The sequence below is a fragment of the Pochonia chlamydosporia genome, chromosome 5, assembly GCF_001653235.2.
Source record: "Pochonia chlamydosporia 170 chromosome 5, whole genome shotgun sequence".
NCBI lineage: Eukaryota > Fungi > Ascomycota > Sordariomycetes > Hypocreales > Clavicipitaceae > Pochonia > Pochonia chlamydosporia.
This window is the reverse complement of record NC_035794.1, coordinates 3,029,064-3,052,411: the sequence shown is the minus strand read 5'-3', so window position 1 is coordinate 3,052,411 and position 23,348 is coordinate 3,029,064. Positions and strand designations below refer to the sequence as shown.

Here is a 23,348-nt window from a genome sequence, read left to right as displayed (position 1 = left end):
GTATGTTGAATGATGAAGACTTGTCCTACCTTGCGTCGATTACGGACAGCAGCACAGAATTGAGAAGCACAGGGCCAGACACTAAAGTATTGACGCAAACTCAAGGATGCACCGATAGCTGGATATAGTTTGATGGTCTGTAGCAAGCCCTCTGAATGGCCGGGGCAGGCCGCAACAACTAGGTTTTTGCTCGCGCTAATAGCTTAGAGGCTATCCAAGTGCGGGAAGGTTTTAAAGTGCAGAGGCAAAAAATTCGCTTTGAGAAGCGGTCGTCTCTCATACCAGACATCTGAACATGGTAGCTTACAGACTTTGGGAAACGGAGTATGTTTTCCAGAACCCAAAACTTTAATATTTCCTCTCTGTTTGTTTGGAAAGCACCGAGAACCGTGATTTTAGTCACTCAGCTCCAATGTTCTGTCCCTAATAAAGGTAAGTAAACTGTTAAATTCTGATCAAAAGATACATCAATTGATGCTTTAAGCATCCAAGGTAGCATATCAAACAGCTTGGGCGTGTGTATACAGAGAGACCTAAAAAGGGAGGCATAAGAAGTATCAGCCATCAGATTGACGAGTTTAAATTTTCGTGCAAGTTTTCTTGACGACTCCCTAAAGAGAGACTCTGAGTCAATCTACGGGCAAAACGATGTGCAAACTTTCATGTTAATTCCATTTTTGATGGCTTAAAGCGAGGGTTCTTGGTGCATAACCCTGCTTTGTAAAGTTTTAATGATCTTTACTGCCCTGGTAGACGGGTACGTACAACTACAGCGCGCAAATGTCAAGGTTCCTTGGATTGACTTTGCTGTTAACAGTACATCTTTCCATTCAAGTATTTTGGACTACAATGCACTATCCGAAAAGGTCAAGTGGGACAATCGGTCCATCAGATTGAAGGAAATAATTGGATACTGGAAGCGGTAGGAGGAGATGGGGACATCAATTGATCGAGGTGAGAGGAACTGCAGTCTGGTGTTTTGAGACGGCGGCTGTGGGGCTGTCTTTAACTTGTAAGAAATAAAGAAGAAAGAAGAAAGACAGAAAGGAAAGAACGAAGGAGAGAAGGAATTAGGGAAGAAAGACACCGCGAAATATTCTGCTAAATTGAATGACCATGATGAAGGGGAAGACCTATTCGGCTTTAGGATCCCCCCTATTCTAAAAAGACTACATACAGTGAAGAAGACAAAAAGATGGATGGTCTTATAAAAGCTTATAACGTCTTGCTGTGGCGACCCTACCATAAGGACGGATAACCTAGTAAGAAGGGGATAATCTAGTGATAGACGATTTCTCTGTCGTTATGCCTTAAAAACGTCTGGGCTCTTGACCCGTGTTGTAAAACAAGATGGCACGAGCCAGAAAGGGAGAGGAAAGTGAACAGAAAGGCAAAAGAGGGAAAGAGATTCCTTCGCTTCAGGCAGCGGAAGGATCGACTTTACAGGCGCGTCCAAGAGCAGTAACCTCGAGCAGACTCCTCGACAACGACGATGACCACCACCACCACCACCACCACCACCACCACCATCATCATCGCCACGACGACCCCGACGACGACGACGACGACGACAACGACAACGACGACGATGGTGGCGATGATGATGATGGAGGATTTCGCGAGCAAAACTGTGTTTGCGGCGATAGCTGCAATCGGCGTCATTGCAGGCATTTTGTTCGCCTAGAGGGGGGACAGAAGGGCCGTTGCGAAGAGAGGTAGCGTACATCGTTCATGATATTATCAGTGATATATGCTTGCTAACTCTCCCAAGCGGAGGAAGTCGCCAAGCAAGGTACGGTTACCGGTTTTCTTACCCGTGTTCATGGAAGCTGTTCTGAAAGTTCTAATATGAGCAGAGGAGGAGATGAGGAAGCTTGGTAGGTCCCACATACCGTCCGTCTATCGGACACATGCATTATCATCAAGACCATGGCTCTGACATTATACAGTCTGGGAGAGAGAGAGGCGAGGTACGTCCCATCGAATGGACATATGAATCGCCGATGTAAATAGATCTCTAACTTCAGACAGAGGAGGAGGAGGAGGAGAGGCGCGGTACGTAGAAGCACAGTGCTATTATTATGGCAATAGTTCTGACGTTCGACAGCGTGGGAGAGAGAAAAGCGCGGTACGTAACAACGCAGGTATTATCATGGAAATAGTTCTGACATTCGACAGATGGGGAGAGAGCAAGGCTCGGTACGTCAAAACGCGGTTATTATTATGGCAATTTTTCTGACATTAGACAGAGTGGGAGAGAGCAAGGCTTGGTAGGTAAATACGCAGGTATTATTGTGGCAATTTTTCTGACATTAGACAGGGTGGGAGAAAGAAAGGCGCGGTACGTCCCATCGAATATAGATGTGATGTGAAGATCATGATCCTAACGTCGAATTAGCGGAGGAGGGGCAGAGGCACGGTATGTAAAAAACGCGGTCATGATCATTGCAACAGTTCTGACACTAGACAGCCTTGGAGATGGAGAAGCTTCGTAGGTTCCATTGAAAAGACATGTCCATCACCATTATGACAATGATGCTGACATACGTTGGGCAGGGCATGAGGCCGATGCTCGGTCGGCGGCGGCCCGAGAGCGGGAAGCCCAGAGGGAGGAATTGCTCGACCTCGTCAACAGGCAGAACAACCTGATTGAGCGGCTGATCGGCTTGATGAGGGAGCATCTCCGACAACAAGCAAACCAGCCAGGCGGACAGTAGGGCGCGGCCGCGCTCCAACGTGTTGAACAGGGAGACAAATCACGCTAAAAGAACACCCGTGTTGAATAGGGAGACAAACCACGTTAAAAGAACACCCGTGTTGAAGAGGGAGACAAATCACGTCAAAAGAACACCCGCGGCCGCCAACGCACGTCAATGGGGACATGGAGGTTTCGACATCACCCAGTCTGGGACAGGTCACAGTTCCAGACTGGCCCGGTACCACGGGTCTGTAGGTCAGGCGCTTCATCATTACATATGTACCTTTGTCAACTGGTATCTATGCGCACCTTGTCCGGGTCTAGTAGCCATCTCAATCATTTTTCTTTTTTGGCGAAGCAAAAGCAGCCCCCTTACCATGCTGGCCTCGCCGTCAGCTGGTATAAAACGATGTCAATTCAACAACCTAACCTTCTCCCCTTTCGAGTATGCCGAAATAGCCTTTGCCTAAGTCGCTAAAGCTTTGGATAAAGTTCACACTTGTCAAGACACCGGCACTACATGGCTAAACCCTAAATATGAGCCCCTGGTGGCTATATATCAAGTCTCACTGCCGCCCTGGGACAGTTCTTGATGCAGACTGAGCAACATTATCGCTGAGCTTGCCCTTTAACTTGAGCATAAACTCTGGTCTCGTTCTCTTTTCAACCTGGAGCCTAATTTCCCATCAAGCACATCTTCACGTTGTACAGTATACCCCAGAAACTGGGTTTCTCAGGTCTCCTAGTCTCTGTCGTTGTAATTAAGCACTGGAAACATCACCTGGGCACCTGTGACTCGCCAGGTCTCTCTTGCACCAATGAAACCGCCATATCTGGCTAGAGAAGTATACCACTTCGACTACTTCAGCGGCCAATTCAGCGGCCTCCTCAGCTCCGATTTTGAACAATATGGAACAAATGCACCACCTGTTCAAGTTCTTGAGGACTCACCACCCGCCGCAGGTCATACTAGATCTCCGGTTGGGGCCAGTTCATCTCCAGTTCAAGTTCTTACAGACTTACTACCCACCACGAGTTATACCAAGTCTCCCGCCGGCAAGAGTCGTTCCCGCTGGCTACAGTTGGCCATAGCAAAGTTCTTCGACAAGTTCCTCGAGAATATGGGCGCGAGAAAACAGCGAAAAGAGAAGGACTACTGCCATTCAAAGGGTTCAGATGCCAAGGCTAGGGAAGTTTCAACGGAGAGCACGGAGAGCACGGAGAGCACTCCAGCCGCGAGCTCCGACGTCTGTCTCATGAACATTCCAGCGGCAGGTTCCGAGGCTTCTTTCGTGACCGCGCCAGCAGCGAGTCCTGGGGTCTCTATCATGGCCATGCCCAACGAACTTTTGCTACAAGTAATGGGCCATTTGTCAGCTCCCTCCTTGTATTGCCTGCGCCAGACTTCGGGTAGATTCATGGACCTTTTTGATTTGAAGGATTTTAAAGGGTTTCACCAAGAGGTCGGAATATCCAGCATCCACAAGATGTTTAACATGAAATTGTTGTGCGCCGCGGATAAGAACATGATTGCCAATTCTTTGCACCATGAGATGTACTGTGCCCCTTGTCTTGCGGCAGAGGAATGCGGGACTCTCGCTGATCGGCTAGAAACTCTACGCAGCTTGCGATATTGTCACGGATGCAAGAGATTACACGCAGCCGCGCTGTTCCCCCCTGAGGACAACCACGACACTAAACAGGTCGGTGTCTGCATCGGTCGAGTTGGACATGTTACCCTCTGCAATCACAATTCATGCTCCCCCACCACCTGGCGAGATATAGAACATTATGTTCCACCCGGCCGATATCCGCACTTGTTCGGGCATAGCGACGCCTGCACCGACAGGGCACATCAACCTGATTGGAAGTACAACGAGAGAATCGGTTCAGTTGGATCACCGTTCCCCCGACTCTACGGACGCCGAACCTGGCAACGTCCTATCCTGATCTTCAATCCTGTATTCCAGGTAGCATACGGTTGGGATCTACCTTTGCTCGAAGTTGGCCAGAGATACCGATACCGACCTTCTTTGGACAGTATTCACAAAAAGCTTCGCAGTTTGCTCGAAGCAGGCGCGTTGCACAACCACAGGCTCTGCCCGCACGTCTCCCCAGATAACGAGATCAGGAAATTTGTTCGATCTGGAATCTGCGATTGCTTCAGAAGAGGTGTTGGAAATACGATCTACAATTGCTTTGAGGACTGCGAATGTAAACGGCAAGTCGTTCTCGAATGCAGACTTTGTGGTTCCATATACATGTGGCTCTCCAACTGGAACCGAATCATTTTTTCACGTAGGCATCTCTGGCATATTCAAAGGCCTACTAGCCCCGGATGGCTGAGCCTTCTTGATAAGGAATGGCAACAAATGCACTTCACTGAGGACAACCGACACGTACTGTGGTGTGATGTGCCACATTGTCGGACAAACAGGAGGGGACGATGGGAGGCGCTGGTAAAGGAGGAGTCCGAAAGAGAATACCTTGAGTCCAACGGTGATAATTCTCAAGACTTCTGGGACTACAAAGAGGCAATGATAGCGTCTGAGAGTGGCTCATTTCAGAACTGGTAGGCCGTGAAAGGAATACCAGAACTATGACGAGTGATCATGCGTAGGCGAAACATCAACAACGTGAGGGAGCGACAAGAAGCACTGACGTCTGTTCCAATTGTGGTTATTTCCACCACTGGCAGTAGCATCGCTGCTAAACCTAACGTCGAAAAAGCTTGTGATTCCCATCAAGACTATTATTTCTGGGGTTGTCAACGGCACTCAGCTTGGCTTTACAGCATTGGGTAAGGCATACACCTCTGCTGTTCCAGATGATCGAAAAGTCGATACCCAAGCTGTTTCCGATGAGATTAATACCGACTTACAGAATTGCTACGAGGCTTACCTGTCTTGATTATGCTGGCGAATGGCGGTTGGACCATTTGAAATGGATGTGGATTCAACTTTCGACTAATCGGAGACAAATTTGGGCATGATTGACCTTGGGCATTAGGGGTTAGCTTCTAGGTACTCATCTTTAGTACTACTTCTCGAAACGGATGCTAGTACTATAATTAAGGCAAAAATGAATGTGTTTTGCGTAATTTTAGTAGCTTGACATTTCATGACATTGTACTGTTGATTCGTTTCTCCGTTAGGGTCGTAGAAGTGGTAGTGTATTCGCTATAATCGGCAATCGTTTTCGCTTTCCTTGTCCCGGCGTCGGGAGAGTCTCCTCAGCACATACGTAACTCGGTAGCTTACAGTTTGGTTAAACACGCTACGAGTCTCATGCCATTTCAAAGCGCGAATCAATGAATACTTGGAGACCCATGTTGGAAAACCAGCCGTCCCAATGGTACTTCATTGACCGCTATGCTAGAGCAGGTATTTGCGTGCATGAATGTCTCAACATATTTCACTCGTTAACCTCTTTACTGGCTCAGTTTGATTGAGACGCCACGTTTAAGATCGGCGGTGAGAGATGTCGCAAAATGTCCGCTGTCAAGATTGGTGGCTTACATCAATATCAGACATGTCTATTGGCAAGAAACAAAAAGCAATTCTGAAGATTGAATCATCCATAAAGTATAGTACCGGATAGCCGGGACGCCAGAATCATCAACTGATTCATCGTCTGCCATTTCAAACTCCACAATGAATTCTGAGCAGGCCGTGTTCATCGTCGGGGCTGCGCGGACACCAGTTGCAAAGGTCTATATCAGCCCTCTCGTTTACCCCTTCAAATACCTGTCATGGCTAATATTGCGCGTAGATCAACGGATCTTTGTCGTCATTCACGGCCACTGACTTGGGAGCTGCTGCTATCAAAGCGGCAGTTTCGAGATCTGGGATCCCAGCTGATCTGGTTGACCATGTTTACATGGGACAAGCCCTTCAGGCTGGAGCTGGTCAATCGCCGGCAAAGCGAGCGGCGATTCTTTCCGGACTCTCTGAGACAGCAGACGCCACTACTGTTAACAAGGTCTGCGCTTCTGGACTGAAGGCGGTTTGTCTTGCCGCTCAGGAAATCATGCTTGGACATGGCGCCACAGTTGTGGCCGGTGGCATGGAGAGCATGTCAAATGTTCCTCTGTACAAAGCAAAGAATCGTGGCCCCGGGGGGACAAAACCTGCTGAGGATGACAGTTTTTCCGATGGTCTTCATGATGGGTTGGTGAATCCCTATGACGGACTGTTCATGGGCAGCTGTGCAGATCAAATTGCAGGGCGACATGACATATCGAGAAATTCTCAGGACAAATATGCCGCAACCGCGTATCGAAAAGCATGTGCAGCTCAGAAAAGAGGTTTACACGACCATGAGATTACATCAATAGTGTCCTCATCGTCGTCGCAGCCAGAGGACGTGGTCGCTGACACAATTAGGGACAAGGCAGTTTTCCAGAAGCTGTCATCTCTGCCTCTAGCCTTCTCAGATACTGGGACAATTACGGCTGGCAACTCGTCCACGCTGGCTGATGGGGCCGCGGCTGTTGTTCTTGCGAATCACACTGTAGCGAAGAAATATTGTGAGAAAACCGAAATACTTGCCAGGATCATCTCCTTTGCAGACGCATCGGAGAAACCGATTGACTTCGCGGTGGCTCCCTCCAAAGCGATTCGACTTGCTCTGCAGAGAGCGAAATTGGCAACCGATCAAATTTCTCTATGGGAGATTAACGAAGCCTTTGCAGTCGTTGTACTGGTGAACCAGGAGGTGAGTTCATGTGGCTGTTGCCGAGAAGTTCCGGGCTGGCTAACAATTACCATCTTACACCTTCTTCTTAGATTCTCAAACTGGACAAAAGCAAAGTGAACGTAAATGGCGGCGCCATTGCAACTGGTCATCCTCTCGGGAGCTCGGGTTGTCGCATTTTAGTTAGTCTGGTTCATCAACTCGAACCTGGGCAATATGGCGTTGCTGCAATTTGTAATGGCGGTGGAGGAGCAACGGCGATGGTGGTGCGGCGCCTTGATGTGGGATGCTTTGAAAGTTGAGCAACGGAGAGGTCACATGTCTTGATATGAGAGAAATGGCGGTTATAAAAGTTGTCGATTGGGTGCTGGAAGGGGCGTGGGAGTCGATAGTGATGAGTTGTCAAGCTTGTTTGTGCGGGAATTAATCAGCCCTCGTGTTCAACTTCGCATTACAGGACTCGTTTAGGGGTCCTGTGGGACGATGCTTAGCCAGAGGCTTTTACGGCAGCCCCGAGAAAGCCATGTTACTAGGAATCTGGGCTTCATGTGAGACGGATTTGTTCCAGCACCAAGACCAAAGACGCCTGTTCCAGTTCAAGCACCATGTGGAAATGAGTGCAGAATCGGAAGTACTGCATCAAGGGTCCAGCCCAGCAGGTGGAGCATTAAGATCATTACACATGTCAGACATGTATATATTGCGTCTTACTCACTGGTTTCTTGCTTCATCCAGCTGATGTGCTCTGGCCGTTGCAGCAATGAGTACTCACATGACCGGATCTCATGTCATAATACAAATCCCTAAGCCTCATTGAGGAATCTAGATGATGGAGGAGTAAATCTTGTCTGAGATGTTCAAAGTCCGTCCCGACTCAGTGGTAGAAAAAGAGGCATCGGGCGATGTATCCAGTTGCCTGGGCTTGGAAAAAGCAAACAGCGCAGACTTTGGTCTTGCGTTATCGCCTTTGCCTATTTTGGCCAGGTGTCGCTTTGCTACTGGATAATTCAAATGAGCTTCGCCAAATTGGGAGACTCATAGCTTCCAACGACGGCCATAGACTCGGGTAGCGCGACGCCGAGATTGAGCCACGTCGATCGTTTGCTGGGCTGACTCCATCTCTCGAGGCCTGAAGATATATTATGTTTGGCTTTCCCACTACGGTAGCTTCTTGATCGACTTGCGGACCTCGTTATCTCCGATGATACGCGGTAGTGGCGGGGATGAGTACCAAATATCCCAATCGTCCGGTCATGCTATCCTTGTTGTCTAAGCCTGTATCGCCTAAGACACATGTTTCTCCCTCTTAAGTGGAATTGAGCCCTAGATCCTTCATCTATACCTATACCCAGATGATGTGTGATAGTTGTACGCCCTATATCACGGCCTGATACAGCAAAATTGCCGTCGTAAATGGTTACTGCGTTTCTTTGGTGTCCCACAGAGTAACACTGGCATCCACCTAACATCTACATCCAAGTGTCGAAAGTCTCAGACACCGCAGTAAAGTCCTGGGTCCCGGATCCTTTCGCCTCACCGACACAACATGGACACCATGAGCTTGACTTTTTTGCAGTCTCTTATCAAGCGAGCAGTGTCTAGGTGGTGATCTGACAACTGTTTCACTTGCAATTTGACAAATGCATCTTGCTAGAAGTGGTTCATAAGACAAAAGTGGCTTGGAGTAAGTTCAAATAAGAACGTTTGACCGCGATCACTTGACCTTGATAGACAAGTGTTCAAGTGCAGATGGTCATATGCTGGCGACCGTGATTACCTTGTCAGCCATTGGCGTGGTGGCCGTCAGGTTTATTATTTTCTTTTCTGAAGCCCTTCATAATTATGCACAAGAATCTAAATTAATGAAGATCCTAAACCTGATTTCTTCTTTGTGTGCTTGCTGAGACTATCCTGCAACATACCTCATTTTACGCTCTCTTTACTGTGCCACTCCAAGAAAGTACAAACAACCATCACTCGTTGGCATCAGTGATCATTCAAATTCACAGCATGAATGAGCCAATCGCTGTTGTTGGCACCGCGTGTCGGTTCCCTGGATCTGCCAGTAGTCCATCTAAACTATGGCAACTTCTCCGAGAACCCAAAGATGTAGTTCGCGACATTCCCAGGGACCGACTTAATTTTGCCAACTTTCCAAACGAAACTAGCAAACACTTACATCAGCGAGCATACCTGTTAGATGAAGATGTTCGCTGTTTCGATGCACCCTTCTTCAAAATGAACCCGAAAGAGGCCGCCGGGATGGATCCGCAACAACGCATACTCTTGGGAACCGTCTACGAGTCCTTTGAGGCGGCAGGCTGGCCGCTCCATGCTGTTGAAGGCTCACAAACCGCTGTATACGTCGGTGCTATGACAGATGACTACTACACGATCCAGTCTCGGGACCCTGACACAATGGACAGCCACGCATCAACAGGCTTGTCAAGAGGATTTCTATCAAACCGCATATCTTACGTGTTCAACTTGCAGGGCCCATCCATGTCACTTGATACTGCATGCTCTAGCTCACTAGTTGCCTTGCACTTGGCTGTTCAGGGACTACGGAACGGCGAGGCTGCTCAAGCCGTAGTTGCTGGAGTAAATCTGCTGCTAGACCCGCACTGGTTCATTACACAATCATCGTTACACATGCTTTCACCGGATTGTCGGTCTCGAATGTGGGATAAAGACGCCAATGGATATGCGCGAGGCGAAGGGTGTGCAGCTATTGTCTTGAAACCTCTCAGCAAGGCAATAGAAGATGGAGATCATATCGAATGTATCATCCGAGGGACGGGCGTTAATTCTGACGGCCACACAACCGGAATTACAATGCCCAGCCCAGAAGCACAAACATCACTCATTAGGAAAACGTACCAAAGTGCCGGCCTGGATCCGTTGAGAGATCGTTGTCAATACTTTGAGTGTCACGGTACGGGAACGCAGACAGGGGATCCCATTGAAGCGCAGGCTATTCATGACGCATTCTTTTCTGAGGGAAACTTCAAGAATGGCCAGTCTTTGTACTGTGGCTCGGTTAAGACTGTAATAGGTCACCTTGAGGGATGTGCTGGTTTGGCTGGTTTTATTAAAGCGTCCCTGGCAATTCAGCACAAGTTTATTCCACCCAATCTTCATTTCAACGTTTTGAACCCGACGATCCAACCCTTCTACACCAACCTTGAGGTGCCTATTTCACCAATTCCGTGGCCAGAAACAGGAGACCAACCTCGGCGAGCAAGTGTTAACAGCTTCGGGTTTGGGGGAACAAACGCACATGCTATCATCGAGAGCTATGAACCGCGGCAAGCGGATTTATCAGATGGCGACAACAAATGGCCGGGGCTCATAGGTCCGTTTGTATTTTCATCGCGAACCAAACGATCGTTGTCCGCTATGCTACAACATATGCTGGAGTATATTCGCCAAAATTCTTCTGTGGATTTGGATGCTTTAAGCTACACGTTGCAGTCAAGAAGAAGCATTTTCTCATATCGTATTGCAATACCCGCCGTTAGAGACTGTCAAGAACTTATAAGCGCTTTGGAGAAGCTGACAGGATTCGATGAGAGCAGTGAGACTGGTGTTATCACGAAATCTTTGCACAAGGTGCCCTCAGGGAATGTTCCTCAATTGTTGGGTATTTTCACCGGCCAGGTAAGTCTATGTGAATGCACGCTATGAGGGTAACCGGCCTGTTGCAGCTAATATGTCTGTCGTAGGGAGCACAAGCAGCTCAAATGGGCAAGGAACTTATTGAGCATTGCAAACCATTTCGCGACTCAATCCAGAGATGTGAAGACGCCCTGTCTACTCTTCCTGACCCGCCTTCCTGGTCACTCCAACAGGAGTTACTGGCAGATGAAGCCTCATCACGCCTTTCAGAAGCTGAAATATCCCAACCTTTATGTACTGCAATTCAGATTGCCCAGGTCGATCTGCTAAGCTCTCTTGGAGCCAAGTTCTCCACCGTACTTGGCCACTCTTCAGGGGAAATTGCAGCCGCATACGCAGCAGGTCTCTTAGGTCTCAGAGACGCCATGGGCATTGCGTATTATAGGGGATACGTTGCGAAGCTCGCTACGGGCCCTGATGGAGAAGTTGGGGCCATGTTGGCCGCTAGTATGTCTTACTCCGATGCCGTCAAGCTCTGTGATGAAGCTTGGTATGACGGCAGAGTCGGTGTGGCAGCTAGTAATGCCCCGTGCAGCGTGACTTTCTCAGGAAATCTTGACGCTATTGAAGAAATTGAAGAGTATTTGAAAGAGTCTCAAATCCAATTCAAACGGCTTCGAGTTGATACAGCCTATCATTCGCAGCATATGACTCCCTGTGCCGGGCCCTACCTCTCACACCTCAAAAAGTTAAACATCAAAATTCGAACGGGGGAGGCACAAGGTGGCTCTAGATGGATATCCTCTGTGCATCCAGAATTCGAAATTCTCCCAGAAAATGCCCATGAGCATGGGCTTGACGGTCAATACTGGGTCAGCAACATGGTGCAGACAGTCTTGTTTTCTAGAGCCGTTGAGGTTGCAATACAAAGTGACCCAAGTCATTTCACCATGGCTGTCGAACTTGGGCCACATCCAGCTTTGAAAGGGCCGGTTTCGCAAATTCTGAAGCCCATGTCATCAACAGCTTTACCATATGCAAGTTGCTTGCGGCGAAATCAATCCGACATAGAAACCTTATCGGAGACGCTCGGCATGCTCTGGATGCGTTCCAATCCCAAATCCGTCGACTTTGCTAGCTGGAGAAAGGCATTCGGTTTGCAAACTTGCCCAGGCATAGTGAAAGGCCTGCCATCCTACTGCTGGGATCACGACCAGATTCACTGGCGGGAGTCTCGTGTTTCGCGAGACTATCGCTTGGGCCATGTTGGTCAAGAGTGGCATAGTCTCTTGGGACACCTGCGTGATAACTTCCCCTGTGAGAAGACATGGCGAAGAATACTCCGTCTCGACGAGATGCCTTGGCTGAAGCAGCATACGTTCCAGGGTCAGGTTCTATTTCCCGCAGCTGCTTACGTTACCGCGGCTATAGAAGCCACAAAAATATTTGTTGGTGATCGGCAAGTAAGATTGGTGGAGGTTCAGAACATGAATATTCTCAAACCACTCGTCGTCGATGAATATGATGGCGCTGAGCTACTTTTCACAATTCGTAGCAAAGCTGCTCCTGATACTATATCGAATAACTCGGTGATCAAGGCTGAGTTTATTTGTCATGGTAGTTCTGACAATCGTGTTTTGGAAACAACATGTGAAGCAGGTCTTCTTATCCATATGGGTGAGAGGGAAGCTTCGGACCTGCCGCCAAACTTCATATCCAAATCAGAGCTCACTCCTCTGGGCGTAGATAGGTTCTACCGCGCCGTTGCTGGCCTGGGAATTGTCTATGAAGGGTCATTTAAGAAACTGACGTCTCTCAAGAGATCGTGGGGCTTGGCTAGGGCAACGGCCTCCTGGGAAGTCGTGGATCTTGAAGATGAATACATGCTGCATCCTGCTGTACTGGATACCGGGTTTCAGGCTGGCCTTGCAACATTTATTTCCACAGCAGAGAAATCTATGGGCAGCACATACCTCCCAGTTAGTATTCGACGGGCCGTTGTTGACCTCAGCCTCACCACTCAAAATACCCCGACCGCTACTAGTGTGGACATCGAGGCCACAATGGGGAATCACGACAGGAGTTTTGTAGAAACAGACATCACTATTGCATTCAAATCAGTCACAAGCTCTATACATATTGAGGGACTGATGCTGAAATCAGTTGGGGAACCGGAACCTTCCGATGACCGAAACCTTTTTGCCAAAACCATTTGGGGCATCGGAAATCCCTACAGCCTGACTATGTCAAAAGCTATCCCCCCCAGTTTGGAAGAGACGGTAAAGATGAGCGATTTATACGAGCGCGTCACCTTATTCTATATGAGAGAGCTCGCCCGGGACATAGACAGGGAACCGCCAACCCAGATGAAGTGGCACCACCAAGAGCTCCTACGATACATCAATACCACTTTAGCCAATGATTACGATGACTTATATGCCTCTTATGAAACGGAATGGCTGTTGGACAACCAAGAGAGCATAGATCGCCTTTGTAATAGTCACACCGATGACATAGCTGTTGCCATGTTGACAACTGTTGGCCAGAACCTACCGTCAGTTGTGAGAGGAGAGTCAGAAATGATGGAACACATGCTGGAGAACAATCTTCTCGGCAGACTCTACAGAGAGGACCACAGGTTCGCAACTTGCAATGCGTACACTGCCGACATAATGCGCCAAGTGAGCCACAAGTTCCCCAGAGCCCATATTCTTGAGATAGGTGCCGGAACTGGGGCAACGACAGTCGGCGTGTTCGACGCCATTGGCGATGCATATTCGTCGTACACATGTACAGACATTTCGGGTAGTTTCTTCAGCACTCTGGAGCAGAACATTCCTGAAGGACAGTCTGGAAAAGTAAGTTTCAAAGTCTTCAATGTCGAGAAACCTCCGGGCGTGCAAGGTTTTGAAGAAGGAGGCTACGACATTGTCATAGCTGCGAATGTGCTTCATGCGACGCGGAATTTGTCCGAGACAATCCGGAATACGAGAGCTTTATTACGACCTGGGGGATATCTGATCGCTATCGAAGTCACGGGCAACATGCTCCGCGAGACAGGTCTCATGGGGGCTTTAGAAGGATGGTGGCTAGGTGTAGACGAAGGCAGAACAACCGGCCCCGGCATCAGTCCTAAGAGATGGGACGATATTCTTCGGCTTCATGGCTTCTCTGGAGTTGACTTCATCTCTTACGACCATCCTGATCTTTCTAAGCATAGTTGTTCTGTGTTCATGTCACAGGCAACTGACGAGCGGGTGGACATCTTGCGTGATCCGGTATCTTCAATGGAAGATATTCCGACAAGTCCTCTCTTCATAATAGGTGGCGTCTCACTAGCTGTTTCCCGGTTTGTGATTCAGATCAAGAGATCACTTGCCCGTTGGTCGACCGACATAAAAGTTTTCGACACCATTGAACAGTTTGACTCGGCCAATATTCCACCAGGAGCATTCGTGTTATGCTTGGCAGATCTCGACAAACCTTTTTTTGCGCAGAAAATGACTAATTCAAGACTTTCTAAACTGTAAGATCTTTTGGCTTTATCGAAGAACGTCTTATGGGTCACAAGTGGACGCATATCGGAGAGCCCCCATGCCAACATGACAATCGGAATCGGGCGTGCGTTGGCTGTGGAGTTACCTCACGTCAATATCAACTACCTGGATTTCGACAGTGCTGTCTCTTGGGACGCTGGCTTTATTGTTCGACATGTATTGGAAATGACTTTCTCGTCATCTTCTGAAAAGAATTCAGAGAATATGCTCTGGACATTGGAGTCAGAAGTTCTGGTGAAGGACGGTCAAGTCCTCGTGCCAAGAGTAGTACCCGATACTGCAGCAAACGAACTTTACAACGCGAAGCGTCGAACAATAAAGAAGCTTCTCTCATCTGATGAACGAGTTGAAATTGTTCATGATGGGGCTTTGTCACGGGCAAGGCTGGTCAAAGGGGATCAGCTTCACTTTCCAGCAGCTTACGCCGTGGTCAATGTGGATATGTCGCTGGCGATTCATGTTTTAGAAGAATCTCCTTGCTTTCTATGCTTCGGAAAACTCCAAAAGTCCGGTGAAGCTGTGTTTGCTTTGGCGGAGACTGCATCCTCAGCTGTGGTGGTACCCAAGGAGAGTGTTTTCAAGCTCCATGATGTTCAAACTTCGGACAGCCAGACGTTGGCTGCAATGGCATCTGCTCTCATTGTCTCGACAATAATTTCGACCATGTCAACTCATAGACCTATACTAGTATGCGGTGTGCCCAGAAACGTGCAAGGTATTATTTCTACCTTGGCGATGAACATGGGACATCGACTACTGTTCCTCAAGGTTGCCACACAAGTTTCGCGAGACGAAATCCCGGGTTGCATAGTCATACATCCATGTGCTCCCACTCGACATATTCGAAGTCAAATTCCTCATGATTCAGCGGTATTGTATGCTCTATCAAATGACGACATCGAAACAGTACTGCCGCTCTTACCAAAGGGTTGCATAATCCAATCATTCGACCCAGGCTTCACAATTCGTCAACCCGCCAGTCATGTAGGAAGAGTTTTAAAAGAGGCTTACCAAGCTTGTCAGACTCTGTCTCCAGAATTACTGGGATCAGTATCATTGGAAACAGTCCACATCAGAGACGTGCCAGACAAACTTCATGAGTATCGAGAGCGCCTTTCTGCAGCGGTCGTATATGACAGGGACCTGCCAGTCAGTGTTTCTCTTCAATCTTTTGATCCACGAAACATCTTTTCTTCGATGAAGACTTACTTCTTCGTGGGAATGACGGGAGAGCTTGGACAGTCCTTATGCCGCTATATCGTACAGGCTGGGGCTCGACACATTGTTCTCGCCAGCCGCAATCCCACCGAGAATATGGAGTGGGTTTCAGAGATGCGATTAAAGGGTATTTACCTTCACATCGTGAGGATGGATGTAACTCTACAGTCACAAGTGCGGGAAACTCTCGCCATGATAAGACGTACCATGCCTCCCATTGGTGGTGTTGCCAATGCTGCCCTTGTCTTGGAGTCCGGCATATTTGTCAATGCCTCCGCCGAGAGTGTGGAAAGGCAAATGAAACCAAAGGTATCTGGTCTATCTAACCTTGATCAAGAGTTTTCCAACGACAGCTTAGACTTCTTTCTCGCGTTTGGATCCTTGGGCACGGTGTGTGGCACGGCAGGTCAGGCCGTGTATCACGCCGGCAACATGTTTATGTCTAGTATGATCGAGAAACGGAGACGACGAGGACAGGCAGCATCAATCCTTCAGCTAGGCTTGCTTGTGGACGTGGGTTACGTATCGAGGACAGATCGGGAACAGAGCACAGATCTTGAAGGCACTCTCCGGGCCTTTTCACTCACTCCTCTGTCAGAGTCGGAATTTCACTATGCTGTACTTCAGGCGATCATATCCGGGAAACCAGGTTCTGCCAGCGGAGAAGTCATCGTGGGTATTGAGCCATACGTAGATCGTGGCGACAAAACGAACCGGCCGTCTTGGGTTGAGAAGGCATGCTTCTCTCCGATGGTGAAGGCACCAGTGTCTGTGGCAACCGCGAATCCTCTGAACGTGATGCCACAGTCTGTCCAAGTCGCGCGCGAAGAGCTAAATAAGGCTAAAGATTTTAGTGAAGCTGTTGCAACAGTACAGAAAATGTTTTGCAGAAAGATTAGCACGATGGTGAGGATCCCTGAGAGCTCAATTGATCACAATAGCCCTGTGGCGGATGTTGGTCTTGATTCGCTTCACGGCATTGAAATGCGTAACTGGCTTTTCAAGGAGATAAACATTCGTCTTCCTTTACTGAGGATACTCGGGAGAGAACCGCTCTCCTCTCTTTGTGCGAGTGTGGCAAAAGAATTCATGGACATTAAACCGGTGCAGGGCGACATCCCCGAGGGTACGGATGCAACTCCTGCTCATCTCGACCAGTGCATCGATTTGGAAGATAACGTGTTGCAATGCGTAGATGCAGTGACCAAGGAAACCGTTTCCGAAGTGACCATTGGGTTGCCATCGTCCCAAGACGAAGACAGCCGCTCGCAAACACCGTCCACACCAGTCGATACGGCAACACCAACATCTGACTCCGTGGCAAGCGACCACGTACCTTGGGGTAGTCTCCCAGTCGACAAAAATGGCGACGTTTCCTGTCCATCGCTTAATATGGACACCACGGGGCGCCAGGCTGATCTGAAAGCGAAAATCATAATGCGGAGGCCATCCACCGCAGAAGCAGCTTCCGAGTATCAACGGACTGAGCGACTGTCTTTTGCTCAGACAGGAATTCACTTCTTACACACACTCTCCAAACGTCCAACTTCGCTGAATGTAACTGTACAATATACAATAAAGGGTTCGTTAAACATTGATCGGCTATCCAGGGCCATCGAGATGGTATTGGGCCATTATCAGGCCCACCAAGCTTGCTACCTTGCAGACTCAGGCAGTGCAGAGACCAGACAATACCTTTCCAAAGAGGCGAAACGAAGCCGGTTGATTACGTTAGAAGGAACCGAAGCAGATGCTCGGCTTGCGTTCGACACTATATCTAACCAAGAGTACTCGCTGTCCACTGGTGAGACTTTCCGAGCCGTTCTCATTGCCCACGAACCCGAGAGGCATAGTCTTGTCTTGGGCTTTCATTTGATTGCTAGCGATGCGTATAGCTTCAGCATCTTTCTCAAAGAGCTCAACCGCGCTTACCAAATGCTGCCGCTTTCGCCCAGCCCTGGCCTGTTCTTGAATTTTGCTTGCCAACAGCGCCAAGATCTCGAGTACGGCAAGTTTTCCGAATCGATCACGTATTGGAAGAGTCAATTGCTTCCCCTAGCGGCTCCTATGCCACTACTTCCCCTTTCCAAAGCCAAAACCAGGCAGGCACGCCAATTCTACGGCAACAATAAGGCGTCTAGGGAGCTTAACAGCTCCATTGTCGAAAATATCAGCAAAGTCAGTCAACTACATGGAGCAACATGTATGCAGTTTTATTTGGCAGTTTTACAAGTCTTACTTATGAGACTTGTGGAAATCGACGACATGTGTATTGGCGTCACAGATAGCGGCCGGGACCCGACTGGCGACTTCGTCAACTCCATCGGCCACTTTGCCAACGTACTCCCAATGCGGTTTATGACAGATCTAAGTCAGACTTTTGAGAGTCTTTTAAACGCTACTTCTCAAATTGTTCTGAGCTCGTTTGAGCATTCACAAATCCCCTTTGATGTTCTTTTAGAGAAGTTTGGCATTGAACGGTCTCCGCTTAGCACACCGGTGTTCCAAGTAGCATTCAACTATCGTCTAGGCGACATAATGCAGCAGTCACTAGGAGACTGTATCATGACCATGGAGAGGTATGATGATGTCAAAACAGCCTACGACTTGACGATAAATGTTACCAAAACTCCTGAGCAGGGACACCTTCTGGAATGTATTACCGCGGACAATCTTTATTCACCTACGGCTACGGAGTTCATACTGGACACTTTTGTTTCTCTCATTAAAGACTTGTCGCAGGATCAATCTGTTCGAATCCAAGATTGCCCGCTATTCTCAGACGACCAAATTCAGCATGGCACGAGTCTCGGACGCGGACCTTCCAGAATATTTTCGTGGCCACGTACGCTTTCGGAGAGGTTCATGCAAGTGGCTGCTGATTTTCCAAACGTAGTTGCAATCAAAGACCAAAACATTTCGTTGGCTTACAGCCAACTCTCTGACCAAGTGGCCGAATACGCAGCGAGATTGCTGGATGCGAATGTCGAATTCGGATCTCGAATCATCGTATTGTGCGAGCCGAGCGTAGATCTTTACACCATCCTGCTTGCAATACTTCATATCGGTGCAGTATATGTCCCTTTGGATGCTAACTTGCCTCTTACACGCCAAATTGCAATTGTAGAGGCGTGCTGCCCAGACCTACTTATATACCACGAAGCGACGAGCAACTCCGCCGTCTCGCTCAAAGGCATCCCTGGGCTGAAGTCAATTTCTTTTTCCGATCTTCAGGCTTGCCCTGTCGAGTATCAGCAACTTTGTCCTGCCGCGACGTTGACTGGGGATGAAGATGGTTTCATTCTTTTTACTAGTGGTACCACAAGTACGCCAAAGGGCATTCTTCTCAGTCAAAGTGGTATCATGAACTACGCAGCCTCCAAGAGTGAGCTCCTGTGTCTCGATCAAGTCACGGTATTACAACAGACTTCTATCAGTTTCGACATGGCTATTGCTCAGGCATTCAACGCTTTCGCCAACGGTGGAACTCTTGTTATTGCTCCGTCAAATGTTCGCGGTGACCCAATCGAGCTGGCGAAAGTTATGCTTGCAGGGAATATACAGTTTACGTTATGTACACCATCGGAGTATCTCATGCTCACCACGTTTGCTGCAGATATATTGAAGCAGTGTTCGTCCTGGAAATATGCCTGTTCAGGTGGGGAAGTCGTCACAGAGAGGCTTGTCAACGCGATACAAGATTTAGAGCTTCCTGACCTCACATTCACGGACTGCTATGGCCCTACGGAGATTTCCTGCGCAACCACGTTCCGACAAGTCGAACTCAGCTCGCCCGTTGTGGATACAGTCAGCGACGCTCCCATTGCTCAAGAGGAGGCTGGACGGTCAGTTGGTATGCCGATTCCTAACACCCACATCTACATCTTGAGTGAGAGGGACAGTTCGCCGTTGCCTCAGGGAATGCCAGGAGAAATATGCGTTGCAGGAAGCGGCGTGGCAAAGGGCTACTTACTGGAAGAACTAAATCAGCAGAAATTTGTCTTGAACCCTTTCGCAACATTGGATGACAAGACTCAAGAATGGCATGTAATGTATAGAACTGGGGACAGGGGACTTCTACAGCCCGATGGCTCACTGACATTTCTTGGGCGAACTGATGGAGGTAGTGCGGTCATCAAGCTTCGCGGAATGCGGATTGACTTGGGAGAAGTTGCCAATGCCATTATCAAGGCAGCATCTCAACATGGAGTGGTTGATGCTGTTGTTGTGTCTCGCGGTGAGCCGCAATATCTCATTTGCTACGTGGTGCTGGCAACTGGAGTCTTCATGAAACAACAGCGGCTTCAATCATTTCTACAAGACATAGAATTACCTCGCTACATGATTCCTTCAGCTGTCTTTGCACTGGAGCGCTTCCCCATCACCTCGAATGGGAAGATAGACCGAGCCGCACTAGAGGCCCTTCCTGTCCCAGACGAACCACACAGCAGCGAAGAATCCGATTCAACCCTAACTGTACCCGAGATAGAACTGCAAAATATCTGGAGAGATGTGCTGGGCGAAGCTGCGAAGACAGCTGAGATCGGTGCTGATACCGATTTTTTCACTGTTGGCGGAAGTTCGTTGCTTCTTGTTCACCTACAAAGCGCCTTGACAGATCGAACCGGCGTAACATTGTCGCTCCAACAACTCTATCAGGCTACCACTCTCAGGCCAATGAGCGCACTGATGCATGCAGATCGTGTTCGGTTGACAGAAGACAAAATTGACTGGGTTGAGGAAACATCTATGCCTGCTAACTTTCAGGACATTGCGCCATGTTCATCAACGGTTGCGTTGAGAAAACATAAACGCCACGTACTGCTTACCGGCTCAACGAGCTTTCTTGGGCAAGAAATTCTCCGCCAACTAATCACAAACAACGATGTTGAGAAAGTTCATTGCATTGCAGTTCCCGATGCCGAGAGGCACAATGTTCCGATGCAGGAGCACAGCAAGGTAGTCATCTACTCTGGCAGCCTGCAAAGTCCTACATTAGGACTATCAAGCAAACAAAGAGAGTTCCTGCAGTCAAACGTAGACCAGATAATACACGCCGCCGTCCAGGGTCACTGCATGAACAACTACAAATCCGTCAGACAGGCGCTCTACCTCTCTACGCAAAGCCTAGTCAGACTGCTGGCTCTTCCCAGACGTATACCCTTCCACTTTGTATCTGCTCCGCGCGTGGTACTTCTTTCTGGGAAAGTTGAAGGACAACCAGTCTCCATGTCTCGGTATCACCCGCCAACAGATGGCTCGCAGGGTGTTACTGCGGCAAATTGGGCAAGTGAGCAGTTCTTGGAACATGCTTCGCGAGACTTGGGATTACCGGTCGTTATCAATCGCCATTGCGCCTTGGTTGGCGAGCGGGCACCAGCAGACGACGTCATGAACTCGGTCATACGCTTCTCACTGTTAACAGGACGAGTGCCACATATCTCGGCGGCAACTGGCTTCTTCGACTTTGAAGATGTCTCGGTGGTGGCGGCCGAGTTGGCAAATCAGCCTCTGGCAAGTCCGGGGCAAGTCTGCTTCCGCCACCAGAGCAGTAATGTGCGAGTGCCTTTCAACAAACTCGCATGTCGATTGCAGCAGGTTCATAACCGTGAATTTGAGGTTGTGGATGCGTCGGAATGGCTTGACTGTGCGGTGACAGCGGGCATGGAGCATCTGCTGTTCATACATCTGAGAGCTACTATGGCGAGTGGTTCTCCTATTATCTTCCCGTACCTGGGTGAATAATCGTGGTCGCCCTGGTTCAGTGTGGATTTTAAGTGAAAAACGATGATGGCAAATGCCCGGACGCTTGATGTTTGTCGCGGTTGATCAAGTCATTTCTTCACTCAGCAACAAGATGATCCCAAACATATGCGTGTAAGTCTATTGTGAAACACCTTTGCCTATAGTTGGGGATACACTAACACATCACAGTACAGAATCGTATATCGTGTAACATTTAGTACATTTCTTTCACTGAGGGCTCTTGGCGCCAAAGATGAGGAAGATTCTAAATATGGCGGAGTGTAAAAACATATTGTATCTATTAGGGGCCCCGTTATCGGAGTGGGAGTATCTCTGCCGACAGGGGCTGGTATGCTTTCACCATGTAAGGAAATGGATATAGTATTCCAGAGAGATACTGAGAATACTAAGATCGTCAAAACTCCGAAAGGTGCATAAACCGGTGTATATTCTCGTAGCATGAAAGTGTCTTGAATCACACTGCCTCTGACTCCGGCGTACCCTCACTACCTATTATTTTCCTCGCAATTCCCGCAATTTTTCTAAAGCGTCCTGTTTATGTACACTCATATCAAAACATGCAATAATACCCCATCGAAAAGGCAACAGCTGTTTCAATTTCTCTGGATCGAGGCCAGCGCTTGCATTCCGTCCGCACATCATCTCCCCGGAACCTTTGCTAGAGTCAATGATGCTCTGGCATCTTGGACGTCTAACAGCATCATAAGCTTGAAATGCGTGATCAAGCTCATCAGGTGCAGAAATCTCTCCAAGTAGAGCAGCAAGAATGACGGCATCTTCAATTGCCATCCCAGCCCCTGAACCTTGCCAAGGCGTAGTTCCATGCGCAGCGTCACCAATGATACACACACGGCCACGGGCGTAAGTCGTAGTTTTCTTATGCTCCCATTGCGAGTAGCGATGCGGGTCGTCTTGTTGCAATAATAACTGTATTTGGTTAGAACAGGACTACATCTTACAGAAAGTTAACTCAACTCAATCATACCCTCGGCAATCGGTCCATCTAGCCAGCTCCCAAATGTACTTGTTAAAAAGTCTCTTGTGAGGGGCTGTTTGCGCTCTTGAGAAGGATTCTCCTCGACACCCGACATGACGCACGGCACCATGGTTCCGTTCAGGATATCATGCATAATGAAACCTCCATCACCACACCATCCGTACTGTATCGGGACTTTGAAGTACTCAGCACCCAGGTGTTCTTTCGCTTTTTCCATAGAGACCAAGTTTCTGTAATCCCAGAATCCGGCGGGTGACGCGGCGCACTCGGCTGCCGAGTCTTGGAGAACGTGGTTTCGAACAACTCCAAAAATGCCATCCGCACCGACAACCCCGTCAAAGAAATATGATGATCCGCCTTTAAAGTTTAGCTCAATTTGGCCATTCTTCTCGTTTACTGTATCTAGTTCTTTGTTCGCGTGGAGGATGTCATCGGGTAGTGGCGCAAGCAATTCACGCAGCAAGGAGGCACGATGCACGACTCTGCCGCCACTTCCAGGTGTCACCATATCGAACAATTCTGTGCCAGCTTGCGGTCCTCAGCCCTGAGTATTCTCTAGTCAGGACATTGTGTCATATTCTCTCATCGCCTTGCTTGGTATGATTCAGCTTACTAGCACTGTGCGTGTGGAATTCATGAAAACAGCTCCAGCTCGATCTAGAAGATCCTTTTGCGAATCAAAGACGTGGTTGAGTGATTCCAGGAAATAAGGAGCAAGACCGAGAGCAGCTCCACGCTCAGAAAACTGAGGTGCTGCTTCGAAGACTTCAATTGCGATATGTGGCAACCCGAGAGAGAG

At 48.6% G+C, this 23,348-nt stretch overlaps 6 protein-coding genes across 6 annotated transcripts; 5 read left to right on the top strand and 1 right to left on the bottom strand.

Annotated features, from left to right (window-relative positions):
* Positions 1-1,350: 1,350 nt before the first annotated feature.
* On the top strand, positions 1,351-2,717 carry VFPPC_16300 (hypothetical protein; the record flags this gene model as incomplete). Its single annotated transcript, XM_018294053.1, has 12 exons — positions 1,351-1,630; positions 1,772-1,792; positions 1,857-1,877; positions 1,950-1,970; positions 2,032-2,055; positions 2,108-2,128; positions 2,179-2,199; positions 2,250-2,270; positions 2,321-2,341; positions 2,399-2,419; positions 2,471-2,491; positions 2,557-2,717. The coding sequence occupies 12 exons, from the start codon at positions 1,351-1,353 to the stop codon at positions 2,715-2,717; spliced, it is 654 nt and encodes a 217-aa protein (XP_018142359.1).
* Positions 2,718-3,516: 799 nt separating this feature from the next.
* Positions 3,517-5,608, top strand: VFPPC_06219 (F-box domain, cyclin-like protein; the record flags this gene model as incomplete). Its single annotated transcript, XM_018285286.1, has 3 exons — positions 3,517-5,270; positions 5,319-5,376; positions 5,429-5,608. The coding sequence occupies 3 exons, from the start codon at positions 3,517-3,519 to the stop codon at positions 5,606-5,608; spliced, it is 1,992 nt and encodes a 663-aa protein (XP_018142358.1).
* Positions 5,609-6,351: 743 nt separating this feature from the next.
* On the top strand, positions 6,352-7,695 carry VFPPC_06218 (acetyl-CoA-acetyltransferase; the record flags this gene model as incomplete). Its single annotated transcript, XM_018285285.1, has 3 exons — positions 6,352-6,408; positions 6,470-7,414; positions 7,486-7,695. 3 exons carry the CDS (start codon positions 6,352-6,354, stop codon positions 7,693-7,695), a joined length of 1,212 nt encoding a protein of 403 aa, XP_018142357.1.
* A 1,708-nt stretch (positions 7,696-9,403) lies between these two features.
* Positions 9,404-14,541, top strand: VFPPC_17926 (acyl transferase domain-containing protein; the record flags this gene model as incomplete). The annotated part of the gene is made up of 2 exons (XM_022429597.1): positions 9,404-11,048; positions 11,123-14,541. The coding sequence occupies 2 exons, from the start codon at positions 9,404-9,406 to the stop codon at positions 14,539-14,541; spliced, it is 5,064 nt and encodes a 1,687-aa protein (XP_022285349.1).
* Positions 14,542-14,613: 72 nt separating this feature from the next.
* On the top strand, positions 14,614-21,531 carry VFPPC_06217 (hybrid NRPS/PKS enzyme; the record flags this gene model as incomplete). Its single annotated transcript, XM_018285284.1, has 1 exon — positions 14,614-21,531. One exon carries the CDS (start codon positions 14,614-14,616, stop codon positions 21,529-21,531), a length of 6,918 nt encoding a protein of 2,305 aa, XP_018142356.1.
* Positions 21,532-22,429: 898 nt separating this feature from the next.
* Positions 22,430-23,057, bottom strand: VFPPC_16299 (salicylate hydroxylase; the record flags this gene model as incomplete). Its single annotated transcript, XM_022429007.1, has 2 exons — positions 22,430-22,479; positions 22,538-23,057. 2 exons carry the CDS (start codon positions 23,055-23,057, stop codon positions 22,430-22,432), a joined length of 570 nt encoding a protein of 189 aa, XP_022284314.1.
* Between the last annotated feature and the right edge of the window lie 291 nt (positions 23,058-23,348).